Here is a 14237-nt window from a genome sequence, read left to right as displayed (position 1 = left end):
TCCCTTGTAATTTACAAGGCCTCAAACAAATCTTCCATCTATTGTCGGGGTCTCTGGTATGTCAGTGTGTTTTGCGGAACTACCATGAAACGAAACTATGGAAATAAGAAGTCAGGTACTGCAGCCCGATCTCTCACTTTAATGGAGGAGGAGGAAAAAGACCTATAAAATCCCTTCACTTCCTAACAAATGGTCTTGATCACAGGATGGTAATGACTGAACGTTAGTAGGTAACATCCGAAGAACTTAGAAAGTTTAGAGACAACGCGTATTTATATTGGCATTAGATAAAGTTTCCTTTTTTGACTTTTCACTAACTTCCTCAGACTTCATACCATCAGTCCTTCAAGATGATCAGAAGAAGCTACTGTGAGAGCTACTGTGCTTAAGGATACTTTCCCTCTATCTCCTCCAATGGGAAGGGCTTTGGATCTGATTTTGTTCTTCAGTTGCCAGCTTAGATTACCTTGTGGACTCCCAGTAACCCTGTCTTCCCTAGTGGAAATTTCTCTTTATAACCTTGCTGCCATAATTTCCCAATCCCTGTACCTCTTGGTCTCCTTTCTTCTTCATTGTAAGGACCACAGTGGTGTTAAACAGTGTCTAGTTCTCTATAAAAAAAAAAAAAAAATCCTACCTTCACTTCTTTCTAGTATCTTCCTACGTATTTGGGTCCACAATATTTAAGTAAAATATGCATTAACTTCAGTCTTACCTGTGCCTTATTAATTGTTCCTGGTCCTTCATAGATTGGGTGCCTTCCTGTAACAACCAGTTTTGGAACTGTGCAACATCAGAACGTCCAGGTATTTGATTGTTTTCATGTAGTCTATTTACTTGCTTTGCAAGCATTTCCTATATAAAAAAAAGTGTGTATCATATATACATAGAGGTATGTAAATGGAGGTATGTATATATAAAACCTTTTTTTTCACATCCTCCAGAAATAAAACTGTCCTATTATATGCTTAGTAAAATTCCTGTACTTTGTGAATAGCTCATTCTGTTTAACTGCATTTAAAGCTATTATAGACAAGGACAACTGACCCAAAATAGAGTTGTCTTTCGCTGAAAATAAGTGATAAATATTTCATCTTATTTTTCTATCTTTTCTTTAAAAATCAAATGAAAATAAGGAAAGAGGGGAGGAGACGCTCTAGGGACAAGGGTGAAACTGGGGAAAATATAGAACAATTAATAGTGTAAGGAAGTCATTATCATTTCTCTACAATTCTCTTTTGTTTTAAGATTTATTTATTTATCTTAGAGGGACAGAGAGTGGGAGCACATGAGTCGGGGGAAAGGATGAGGGAGAGAATTCTCAAGCAGACTCTTGGCTGAGTGTGGAGCCCGACATGGGGCACCATCCCGTGACCCATGAGATCATGACCCTGAGCTGAAACCAAGAGTCAGTCACTCCACTGACTGAACCACCCGGGTGCCCGTCTACAACTCTCTTAACCTTTGAACATAAATTTATAAATGTATACACACATCTCTCATTTTTATCCAACTCTCTTGACCCCAAAGCCTGCATGTGTTCACACACTCTCACACAAACTTTGAGTCAAAAATTGAAAGGAAGTCACTATCCACACCCACTCTACACCAAATCATTCCACTTCACAACATTTTTATTGAACAAACACAGCCGCATGTGTGGGTACACGTACACAGTGTGCATGTTCTTCTAGTCACTTATAGGACATAGTCACTAGTCATACTCCTTCTCTTGTTACTCAAGCCGAAGAATCTTGCTGCCACAAAAGACTCTTCCTATTGCTCCTAGCTCAGGTAGGAATGACATATCTAAGTAGTAATTTAATTGCTAAATTATGAAAGCTCCCATTGGCATATTAATAGATGACTTGGCCCTTTTCCTTTCCTTGGTTTAACATAGCAACCTCAAAATATTATTTATTCCTCTTCTAAATTTTCATTTGGAAAAAGTACTTGATAAAAATTAAGAGTAAAAGTAAAAATATTACATGAAATATAATAATAAAAATATTATATGAAAATATTTTGCATACAAATAAAGCTTTATTTATTTATTTGCATACAAATAAACCCTATGTAGAGAAACCAAATTTAGGTATTTAACTTACTTGATCTCTTATATAGTTTCTTTCAAAGTCTAATTTTATACTGGTAAGATATTGCCTGTACTTATTCAATTCCCTCAAGGTACATACAATCTAAAAAACAAAATAGCAAAAATATATGAATACAATTATTTAAAAATCATAGCAATTACTTTCCAAGGAAAGATAGTAATAACATACCATTTGATAATATTTTGGTATTAAGAGCAATAGATTGCCAACAATTTTGTAAGCAGTATCTAAAAGCAATTTTTAGTCAACAGCAAGTTTCTATCCACATAACATCACCTCATTAATATGCACTATCCCATGATAAGGGATTTATTATACAAATAGAGTTATTAAAAGAAACTAGCAGTGTAATAATAATGTTTAACCCCAATAAGAATATAGTCCATCAAGATTCTATCAGGCTGATTTTTCTAGGTTCCTCTTTTGTCTCAATTTCTTAAAAATCTTATGGGACATAATTCTTGACAAGCATGCAGTGACATTAGAGACAGAGAAAGAGGACCATGCTACATTTGGGGAAATTACTTTTACATCCTCATATTCTTTGGTAATCATCTTTTGATATTATAAAGAAAAAATGGCGAGGGAAGAAGTAGTTTCATTTAGAAAAGACAGTTGTCTGGTTTCTCTTGACCCAAATCCTGAGTAATTTGTGAAATTTCCCATTAAATATTTCTCACGACCAAGTTAAAGGTGATACAGACCCCCCCAGTGAGGTACAGAAGCAAACTTTATCAATTGTCGGAGGTTTGCAATGATTAAAAAGAATTAATCTGCAACCCACTTTATTATTGCTGGTGATATAGCCACCTTTCTTTAATCTTCTCAGGATATCTTTGCGCTTATAGTATTCTCTTAAATGTGGATCATGGAGACTTTTATATTGGTTTTCCAAAAGTCGACAATAAGGATCATTCAGGTTGAAACCGTAAGAAGGTCGAAAAAGCTGCAAATACAAGATTTTAAAATATTAAAAGGTAAAACTAATGAATTTCACTTTTAAATGTCAATCCATTGAAATGACTAGACTGTTCACTGAAAATAAAGCACACCAGAAGAATTTGAAGTGGGGGAAAAACCAGCAGCAGAAAGATTTGGATTAGGCAACATGAATCTATTATCCCGACTTCTCCCCACTGACCTGACTTACTCTAAAAACCTACCCTCACTCAATTAATTCCTCCCCTGATCACTATCAGTCCCTAGTCCTGAGCCAGAAAAGAAAGAAGGAAAAGAAAATGAATAAAATCTGTTTTAATGTATAAAGGATGTAAAAGCTATGATTTTTCCTTTTCCTTCTCCCTCTTTCAAATCAAGGTACTCACTTCATCTAAAAGGATAAAGGGATGATATTAATTATGATCATTATATCTCAGTAATCTGAAAATGAAGAAAATAGACTCATGGAAACAATTTTAACCAAGAAAAGTAGAAGCAAAACTCAGATGTTAAAGATAATAAAAGTCATTTTGTGTTGGCGTCTTATCTGAGGCAAGAAACCCATAGGTCTCGGAGTGCTACAGTCAAGGAAAAAAACCAAGGTCTGTATTATAAAGTTCAATATATTGAAAAACCAATTATAAAAGATATTGATAAGGATGGAGGTTTCTACATACATGTAAAGACCAACGACAGTAATCATTAGCATATAAAAGAAGGAAAATATCAGCTAATAGCCACGTTTCTCTGTTACTTGAGAGGAAACAGCTGAATTATCTCATCTCCTTTGTAAATGAAAACATTAATACCAGAGTGGGGTGGGTTTTGTGTGGGTGTGTGAGTTCCTAGTCCATTTTTCAATGGCAAGATGGTGACGATGGGTAGTTGGGGAACCTGTGAAAGGAAAAAGTGGAGGGTTAAAGTGGAGGAGCCTGGCTGGGTAGGACCCTATAAAGAACTCCCTCAAGATTCAGGTGGGAGGATGTTTCATATGTGGGCAAAGGGGCAGACGGGAGGAATCTGATAGGATGCCGGCTTTCCTTTTCCATTTAGAAGCTTCCTTGATAAGTCTCTGACTTCTTGCTTAACACGAGGTTTCAATGTCTTCCAAGCGTGTACATCACACAGCAGAATTCCCTAATTACTAATGTTTCTCTGAGAAGGCAAAGAAAAGAATCTTTTAGGATGGTGTCTTGAATTTAGTTATAAAGCCTATACCTTTCCTGTAAGGAGAACAATCAACAATCATGACTCAAGAGTGGATTTTTATTTTATTTTTTTTTTAAGATCTTGACATTTAGCTGTCAACATCTCTTAGCTGTTGAACTTTAGCTATGATGGCAATATGTTTCTCAAGACCAAACTTAGGCTGCTGACCTGTAGATGAGGAACACCTTTTAGACACATCCATTCATTACAGCCAGGATATGCATTCTGTTGTCAATTAAAGCGATTGGTTTCTCTTAAAAAAACAAACAAACAAAAAACACTAAAAGTGTAAACGCAAAGCATCACTTTATTGAGGAGATTGTACTGAAAGAAAAAGAAGGACTCACAAAGTCAGTCTTTAAGAAAATAGTCTGGTTCCTAACTATGATTAAATGAAGACAGTTTGGTGAGGAATGAATGTAATAAAGAATGGAACATCTTTGAAAAGAGTAGTTGAAAAGTGAATTACTATTTGACAGAAATGGTAATTGGGCAACCAATATATTTGAATAAGCAGACGAAAGGCAGGGCTAAGTTTACATCCTAAAAAGGGGTTGTGAAAGGTTTTGTGCACGCGTAGGAAAGCGAGCTGGTTTGGATGTGGCTCGAACAGTGTGAGGAGGCATCTTTTTCCTTAGCTTGCTTTAGTCTAGTAGAACAAAGGGAAATTATGTGTTTCCCAGAAACAAAACTCACTTTAAGACATCATGTTGGTTAGGCAAGTATCAGATACCAAGGGGCCCTAGTCATTTCTGATGACATCATAGATAGAAGGAGGGCACAAAGGTCACTCGGAATTCTTTCATGTAAAATTGTTTGTCTGTTTGCACTATGGACCAAAGTAACCACCTGAAAAAGAATGTCCTGAGCCTCCTTAAGCTTTAGTTTACTGAGTCAAAGGCTGGGGGGGTTTGAAGGTAGAGGTAGTGTTGAGGACTAAAAGCATGAAAGGGTTTGAGGGAAGCACACTATACCCCAAGGATGACTTCATTATACAATCATATTTATAAAATCATAAGTGTTGAGTAAAATCATACAAACCGAGGACAATGCAAATTTTAAGGAAAGATAAGCTAACTGGGGGCTGTAATAGTTCAGAAAGAATCTCAAAGGGCGGTTCAGATTCAGAGATTGGGCAGAAGAGGAAAGGATATGTCAGGTTCGGGAAGCAAGGCCAACAAACTCCCAGAAATATCAACGTGGTATGTGTGAGTAAGGCACAGGAGACCACAGGTGGGATTACAGAAAGGACTGGATGCGGAAGTTGGGGCAAATCATGGAGTCATTAGTTAAATAGTAAACATGTTCGCTTATTCCGACTTCACTTTTTTTTCTCACTTAGTGTACGAAATAGAATGCAGCTCAAAGCAAAATCGTAGAGAAGTGCTGTGCAATGCGAGTTTTGTCCAGGTTATGATGCCTTAAAATCATGACACAATTAGATGGCCAGCTGGCACCAGTAACCTCCGGCCTTTCTGACAAAAATCTCACTAACCAGGTATAAAGTTATTATAAAGGAAAGTTAATGTGGTCCCATGCATTATAAGACAGAACTAAGAATCTAAACTTTATATATAGCCCAAGGTTCCGGGCAAAGTCTACTAAGATGAAGTTGCTCGATGTGCATCCTCAGCCCTGTCTTAGGTTGGGTGTGGGATCCTTATTGTTTCCTGTTGGACTTTGCACCTGCAGCGCCCCAATCCAACAGCCGGTAGGAAAGAGCAAAGAAGAGCAACGTCAGGTCCTTAAAAACCACTTTACCTTTTCACTTATCTTCGTGGTATAGTATAAAGTGTTGCTCCCCGGGATCACAGGCAGCTTGACCCCGAGAGGCAGATCCAGGAGTTGACCCGCTCCGACCCCTCGTATGTGGGTTTTGTGCACGCCCTGCGGATGCAATCGGGGAGTTGGGCCTTTGAAGCCCTTTGGGTGTTAGGCCCGCGGCCCATCCGCTCGCCTCCAGCCCGGGAGCCGGCCGGAGAGTCCTGCAGTCCGGCCCGGTCCCGTCCCAGCAGCCCCCGCCTCCCCAGCCGGTTGCCGAGCAGCCCGCGCCACCGCCACCCGCCGCCGCACTGGGAGCCCGGGACCTGCGGTTCAGGACCGGCCGTTGGGAGGTTAGGAACGCGCGGCAGGTGTGCGGCGCCCCTGCATCCCCCCACCCCCCGCCCGCAGGCCTGGAGCTGTCCCCACGGGGGGGGGGAGGGGGGCTGAGGCAGGAGGTTAGGAGGTGAGGAACGCCTGGCATGTGTGCGATGCCCCTGCACCCCCCCCAGGCCTGGAGCTGTCCCCATGGGGTGGGGTGGGGGGGCTGAGGCGGGAGGTTAGGAGGTTAGGAACGCGCGGCAGGTGTGCGGCGCCCCTGCATCCCCCCGCCCCCCGCCCCCAGGCCTGGAGCTGTCCCCACGGGGGGGGGGGGGCTGAGGCAGCAGGTTAGGAGGTGAGGAACGCCTGGCAGGTGTGCGATGCCCCTGCACCCCCCCAAGGCCTGGAGCTGTCCCCATGGGGTGGGGTGGGGGGGCTGAGGCGGGAGGTTAGGAGGTTAGGAACGTGGGGCAGGTGTGTGGCGCCCCTGCATCCCCCCGCCCCCCACCCCCAGGCCTGGAGCTGTCCCCACGGGGGGGGGGGCTGAGGCAGGAGGTAAGGAGGTGAGGAACGCAGGCAGACGTGCGGCGCCCCTGCACCCCGCCCCCCAGGCTTGGAGCTGCCGGTACAGGGGGGCCTGAGGCAGGAGGTTAGGAGGTGAGGAACGCAGGCAGGTGTGCGGCGCCCCTGCAATCCCCCCCCTCCCCAGGCCTGGAGCTGTCCCCATGGCGGGGGGGGGGGCTGAGGGGGGAGGTTAGGAGGTTAGGAACGCGCGGCAGGTGTGCGATGCCCCTGCACCCGCCCCCCCCACCCCCCCAGGCCTGGAGCTGCCCGCACGTGGCCGAGGCGGGAGGTTAGGAACGTGCAGCAGGTGTGCGGTGCCCTCTCGCCCTCCCCCCCGGCCTGGACCTACCCGCACGCGCCCCAGGCGGAGGTTAGGAACGCGGGCAGGTGTGCGCCCCCCCCCCCCCCCGGCCGACCGGGCGGGCACTCACGTCTCCGCATCGCCGGCTGTCCGCCGCCAGGCTGCTGCTGGCCGTCTTGGTGGCCGCGTCGCTGGCAGCCTTGGAGCAGGCGCTGAGGTACAGCTCCATGCCCCCCGGGCCCCTCTGCCCCCCTCCGCGCCCCCCGTCTCCCTCCTCGTCGTCCTCCCTCCGTGGCGCCTGGACCCGGACTGGCCAGTACCCCGCCCGCGAGGCTCGGTGGCCGCGGCGTTCTAGGCTCCGAACCCGGGGGCGGGGAAGGGCGGTGCCCTCGGGGCTTGGGCCGGGGGTGCCCCACACGGGGCCTGGTCCCAGAGGCCCGCATCAGTCCCGCAAACCGAAGTCCAAGCTTTGAACGCTTTGCGGGAGGGTAGGGGGCTAAGGGCTCCTGGCCGCCAAGGAGCTGCAGTTTGGGGGGGTGGGGACAGCACCCACTGCTACTATAAACCAGGAGTGACCGTGTAGCCCATTGTAGGGTCCGAATCCGGGTCACACCCCACACCCAGGCTTGCTCTCTCCCACACCCCTCTGTTGCCTCCTCTCAGCCCTCCAGACAGGGTCTAGGGTCTGTAAGATGCCTGACTCCTGGGGCCCGTCCTGGAAGGGGCACTGGGGACCCGCTGCTGAGTCAAACCTGGCCCTTCCTTGGAGGAACCAACCAGACCATGAGGACCTTGAGGGCACGGACAGTATGATTTGTCAGGAGTGAGGCCTTCGGCCCCTAGGATTCCTTAACTCATCCTTGTTCTTTCTTCTTTCTGGCCCATTTGGTAATAATAACCTACTATTTACTGAGACTCTGCGAACTCCAGGCACCGTGCTGAGTGCTCCCCACATTCCATCTTTATAACAGCCTTGCCGATAATGACCTCTTTTTTCCCCAAAGGTTAAAGAAGAATGATAGTTACTTCGTTAAATAGTGGCCCCAGAGACAGTTTCTTAGTCACCCCGCTAGTCGTAGGTCTGCTCTGTCTGTTTTAATGCCCCTCGTATGCATGGGACTCCTGAATCTGAAATCTGGGTTTGGGTGAGAGACAGTCCCCTGCCAGCGCTCCCCGTCGTCGACGTCGCACAGGCATCTCCAATTCAGTGTATTCAAATCTCAAGCTACCCCGTCACCAAAACAGGGCAGAATTAAGGGCCTGTTCTCCCTGCCTTTCCCATCCGGGCGATGATATCAGCACCTACCCAAGCTGGAAGTATAATACTAGATGCTTCCCTTCCCCCCGACTCCCCACATTCAGGGGATCTCTCTGTCCTCCTGATTTTATCGCTCAAATTAATTGGTCCTCTCCTCTCCATCTGCACTCTTCTCCCTCAGTGAAGCCATCGATCATTTTCTGGTTTCTGCGATCACCAGTCTTAGCTCTCTGCCACCTTTTACCCAACAGTACATTTTTTTTTTTTTTTAAATCAAACTGGCCTCTGATGCCGTCTCTCCCTGTTCTAGGAAATCCCCAGTTGCTGTAAAACTTACCACGAAGCATATGACAGCCCCTGTGACTGGGTCCCTGTATTAGTTTTCTCTTCCTGCTGTAACAAATGACCATAATTTTAGTGGCTTCAAACAACACAGAGGCATTGTCTTAAAATAACTGAGCTCAGCAGTCTGAAATGAATCCCATCCTACTGAAGTCAAGGGGTTGGCAAGCCTGCATTCTTCTGGGGCCTATGTCCTTCCTCCTTATGGCTTCTAGAAGCTTGCCTGTCCTCCCTCTTCAAATCTGGCATGTAGTGTCTTCAGATCTCTAAGACAGGAGGATCTCTGCCTCCTTTTCTATAATCAAAAATCTGTTGATTACATTGGGTCCATCTAGATGACCTGTGATAATTTATCTTTTATTTTTATTCTTTAGAGAACAAGAGAGCATGGATGGGGAGGAGGGGCAGAGGGAGAGAGAGAATCTTAAGCGGGCTCCATGCCCAGCATACATGGGCTCAGTCTCATGACCTAGAGGTCAAGACGTGAGCCAAAATCAAGGATCGGGTGCTTAACTGACTGAGCCACCCAGGCACCCTGATAATTTCTTTATTTTGAGGTCATCTGATTAGCAGCCTTAATTCCACCAAACAACCCTAATTTCCCATTGCCATGGAACTACAGATGCATAAGTCTTGGGAATTAAAATGTAGACACCTTTGCAGGATATCGGACTGCCTACTACCACTCTGCTCCCTTTTTAAGACACGACTTCCCTATACCACCTCTCAAGTTGAACCTCAAGTGATTTGGAGCTCTTTGTGGTCTATTCCCTCCACTGAGCCTGCGGATTCAAGACTCTATGTTTGCTGTGCTGTCCCCCTGCCTGGCAGCCCTTTGCACTTCATTGCTCGGCTAATTTCAGTCAGCTTGTAAGACTGCTTAAGTATCATCATTTCTAGGGAGTTTTTCTGACATCCTAAGCTTTTGCCAATTTTCTTCCTCTGTGCTTCCCTCCATTGTAGCACTTCTCATACTACATCAAAAATATGTCTTTATCTGTCAGTCCCCCTTTAAGGGAATAGAAACCCCATGAGAGCACCTATTGGCTTATTCAACTTTATATGCATAACGCTTGGTGTAGCGTCCAGCAAGTATTTAGTGAAACCCCGGTCTATTTTTTGTTGGTTTCTTTTGACGTAGGCAGACCCGAATGAGAACCCATGAAAGGGTCTTAAGCAAATTTTTATTTTAGAAGATCATTCTGGCGACCGTAAAGGGGATGGATTTGTAGGGGTGAGACTAAAGGCCTAGGAGACTTTATGACATGTAGTTACACGGGCAAGAAAAAAGTCCTAAAATAATGAGTCAACAGGAATGAAGTGGGGGAGAGAATGGATTTGAGAGACATTTGAGGCAACATTGTCATAACTTTGGGTTCTTCTCTATCTCACCTACTTTAAAAAACAGATTTGGAGGGAATAATTGCTGTTGTAAGGCTGATAAGGGTAGATGATTAGCTTGAATTCTGGAGAGAACAGTCAAGCCAGAAAAGTAAATAAATTCCCTAAGAAAAGCATATCAAACAAGTGAGTTCTCTTTATAAGGAGAGTAGCAGGGAAGTGAGAATGGAGAAGGAGGTCTAGGATAATTGTGCAAAGAAGTACTTGTATTCGTGGAGATGACGGAGGAGCATGCGTTTGAAGTTTTATGAACTTTGGGGCCTTTCCTTCATAGCAGACCCTTCACAGCATTTAATTGCTTTCAACAATGGCTTATGATTTCTCTCAGCTCTCTGGGTTGGTGGATGTTTCCTTTAGCCTCAGTTGGCTCAGCCAGAGCTGGATTATCTACGGTGGCTTCACCCTCCTGTCTAGGACCTCAGCTGGGACGGCTGAAATGGTTCGGATTGCTCCACAGATGTTCTTTTCATATTCCAGGTGGTTAGATCAAGCTTTTTTACATGGAAGTCTTGGGATTTCCAGCATCAAGAGGGGATAAACATGAGTGTGCTTTTGTGCTTTTCAAACCTTCACCAGTATAAAATTTTCTAAGGATGCCAATCCTTCCGTCAGAGTCCACACTGATGCAGTATGACCTCATCTTAACCAGATTACATCTGCAGATTCTCCATTTCTAAATAATTTTATAATGAGGTTCTGAGTGGATTAAATTTTCAGGGAGGACACCATTCAACCAAGTACAAAAAGTTACAAAGCATCCTGCTAATGGAGAAAGTTTGATATATTGACATGTCAAAAAAAGGCTTTATTGGGACATCTATTAGGCAGAGGGCTCAAAATAAGAATCTGTCTAGAAATAACAAAATTATAGATATCAGAACCATCATGATGTATGTGAGTTTCTAAATGATTCCAAGACTTAAAGAATAAAATTACCCAACTTCCCATAATTGATTCAGAAAAGTAGGCAAAAAGGATAAATGAAAACCACCCTCATCTCCTTTCTGAAGTGGTCTGTTTCTCCCACGTGACTTAAGCTTACTCAGCTTCTGGTTAGTCACTGCCTCTGATTAAACATTCCTCCTTATTTTGCCGACAAAACGGACTCAAATATTAAAGTAAACCATCCTCTGAAGATATATAACTTACCAAATGTTAACTGTTTTTCTTTCTTTTTTTTTTAAAGATCTAATTTATTTATTCATGAGAGACACGGAGAGAGAGGCAGAGACACGGGCAGAGGGAGAAGCAGGCTCCACGCAGGGAGCCCGATGAGGGACTCGATCCCAGGACCCCGGGGTCATGATCTGGGCTAAAGGCAGGTGCTCAACCGCTGAGCCACCCAGGCATTCCAGGTGTTTTTCTAGATTTCTGTAAAACATCTTATTTGCTGATGTTTTCTAGTCTTTCAAATGATTTACAAATTGCAAAAGGAAAACCTTTTGTAAAATCTTTACAAAGGAGAAAATGAAAAATTATATTAAAAAGAAATTTTGTCTCTATCATTAGGGCAATACTCCCTCCAGGGCAGAACAGATTAGCCGGGGCTTTGTATGGTCTAGCTCTTACCTCTCAATACGCGATGAGGCTCTGTGGGGCTCACACCCCATAAGAGTCTGGGTCCTTTGATGTGAGTACCTTGCCCGGGTCAGCAGTGCCCAGTGTGGTGCTGGGCACTCAGGCTGCTTTCTTGATTACCGTTCAGTCATTGCTAAGTAGTGTACGCACATGTGCACACACACATGCACAGGCCCACATACACACACACTCGCACAGGCCCCCACATGCACAGGCCTCTGGTAAGGACCACACGGTATCTTTTCATATTATAAGTTATATCTCTTTATTAGTATCCCACCCATGTAAATACTTCACTTTATATTTGCATTATTTTAAAAATATTATATTTACCTTGATGATGAAAAGCTGACATTGAATACAGATTCCTGATTTGTTAAGTGGTGCAGACTATGTAGAAAGAAGGGGGCCAAATGCAATGTTGGCTGGGATATTTGTTCATTTATTCTCTCTCTCTCTCCTCTCTCTCTCTCTCTCTCTCTCTCTCTCTCTATATATATATATATATATATATGCGTGTGTGTATGTGTGTGATAGCACAAATCATTGTGAAATATTAAATAAAAGTAATGCTCAAACATATTTCTAGCTATTCCAATATCCATTTTACAGTGGAAACTTGGGCTTGGAAAAAGTAATTTGCTTGTCATCATAAAGCTTTGAAATTTGAAATTGGCTCTGTTTTAAGGGATTCTTAATCAGTAAACAATTATTTTTCTCATCATTTTTTAAATAAAATCATTTCTTAGATCTTAAATCTTTTTTTTTTTCCTTTTTTCAGTTTTACTGAGATACGATTGACATACATCATGGCAAAAGTTTAAGGCCTATACCATGATGGCTTGATTTACATATATTATGAAATAATTACTGCAGTAAGTAATCTCATGTAGATACAATAAAAAGAAAACAGGATCCCTGGGTGGCTCAGCTGTTTAGCGCCTGCCTTTGGCCCAGGGCACGATCCTGGAGCCCTGGGATCGAGTCCTGCGTTGGGCTCCCTGCATGGAGCCTGCTTCTCCCTCTGCCTGTGTCTCTGCCTCTCTCTCTTTCTATGTCTATCATAAATAAATAAAATACTTAAAAAAAGAAAACAGGAAAAGAATAAAACAATTCCCTGTGATGAGAACTGTTGGGATTTACTTACTTTACAACTTTCCTATGTATTAAGTACAGCGTTCACTATAGTCTTCCTATTGTACATCATATCCTTGGTATTTATCTTATAACTGGAACTTTATACCTTTTGACCACCTTTCTCCAGTCCCCCATACCCTTTAATCTTAACAAACTGAAGTACTTTACGTACTTCTCACATTGGGCTTCACCAGTATAAAATTAGGGAGTATAATAGAAAACCAACAATATTGCCGCCACATGGTGTAAACTTCATTATCTCTGCTGAGTACCATTATGACCTCGACAGAGCCTGAATAAGACCTGAGAGGCACGATCCATGTACTGATTTCTCTCCTCAAGTCTTTCTCACATGTCAAAGATACGATCTCTAAACTACTTCACCACCTCAGTAATTCACTAGGATCTCACACATCTGTTTATTGAAATCTCTGTTTACTTTTATCCATTTTAGTCATTTTCTGTTCTTAATACAGAAGAATATAAATTCACTACATTCTGAATTAAATTGTAGTTTCTTTCTCGGCTCTTAAGATATACCCACTGCTCTTCTCATTCCAACGTAAATATATTTGCTCAGTATGTCCAAGGTAGTTTGTCATATGGAACGAAGTTTAAAAGTCACAGGTCTGCAATACAATCTCTTCTTTTACTGGGGGTGCCCCAGGAAGAGAAAGAAGGCGAGTAGCCTGAACTAGTTCCCTTATAAACATACTGATGACAATCCTTCTGGCACAGCAAATGCAACAAATGTTTTTGCTAGCAAAAGAGGCTTTTTATGCAGAATTCTTTTAGCAGAATGTGCCTAATTGTCTAAAATTGTTTATGGTAAATAAACTGTAACATACGGAGTTATGGATAATGGCTGGTTGGAAAATGTTACAGATTCAATATAACCCTCTCAATATAAAATCTGAGTGTCTTATAACCTGAGCGGGTTATTATATGAAAGTGAAATAAATAACTCCATAACTCATAGAAACCCCTACTAGCATGCCCATCTGATGTGGTTTAATAGAACTTGTGGAAGGAACTGCACTAGGGGCTCTGGACCTCTCTCATCTATCTGTGCCTCATGATCACATATATCCTTGGAACTATTACTAAAATGATATTGAGTAAGATCATTGAGTCCTGTGAGTCTGAATTATCAATCTGACCTTTCATGTGATCTTAAAGTCCAAGATGCATCGATTTCTATGATAGTCCTCAGATTTCACCCATCTAATTGATTTAATCATGTAGGTGTCCCTCAGAGGCACAGGACGCAGAATTTTGGAATGGCCAAGTAATAACATGAGTGAGTAAA

At 43.4% G+C, this 14237-nt stretch overlaps 1 protein-coding gene and 1 long non-coding RNA gene across 4 annotated transcripts in view; one reads left to right on the top strand and one right to left on the bottom strand.

The window, feature by feature from the left end:
- FSIP2 (fibrous sheath interacting protein 2) overlaps positions 1-7457 on the bottom strand; it is a 75062-nt gene extending 67605 nt beyond the window's left edge. The window contains exons 1-5 of one of the 3 annotated variants that reach the window (XM_025460431.3): positions 7343-7457; positions 6027-6152; positions 2902-3063; positions 2109-2198; positions 716-855 (exon numbers count right to left, since the gene is read on the bottom strand). In XM_025460431.3, coding sequence (XP_025316216.3) covers positions 716-855; positions 2109-2198; positions 2902-3063; positions 6027-6152; positions 7343-7441 — 617 coding nt within the window. In that variant the 5' untranslated portion in view covers positions 7442-7457. The remainder of the gene's footprint in view (positions 1-715; positions 856-2108; positions 2199-2901; positions 3064-6026; positions 6153-7342) is intronic. The other 2 variants (XM_035698177.2, XM_035698176.2) reach the window with 2 other exon arrangements.
- The window catches only part of LOC112668235 (uncharacterized), a 236092-nt gene continuing 229169 nt past the window's right edge, over positions 7315-14237 (top strand). Inside the window, exon 1 of the long non-coding RNA XR_007408595.1 lies at positions 7315-7429. This is a non-coding gene — a long non-coding RNA (uncharacterized LOC112668235). The remainder of the gene's footprint in view (positions 7430-14237) is intronic.

Source organism: Canis lupus, chromosome 36, assembly GCF_003254725.2.
Source record: "Canis lupus dingo isolate Sandy chromosome 36, ASM325472v2, whole genome shotgun sequence".
Taxonomy (NCBI): Eukaryota; Metazoa; Chordata; class Mammalia; order Carnivora; family Canidae; genus Canis; species Canis lupus.
Note: the sequence above shows the minus strand (reverse complement) of the source record. Positions and strands in the feature narration are given on the sequence as shown.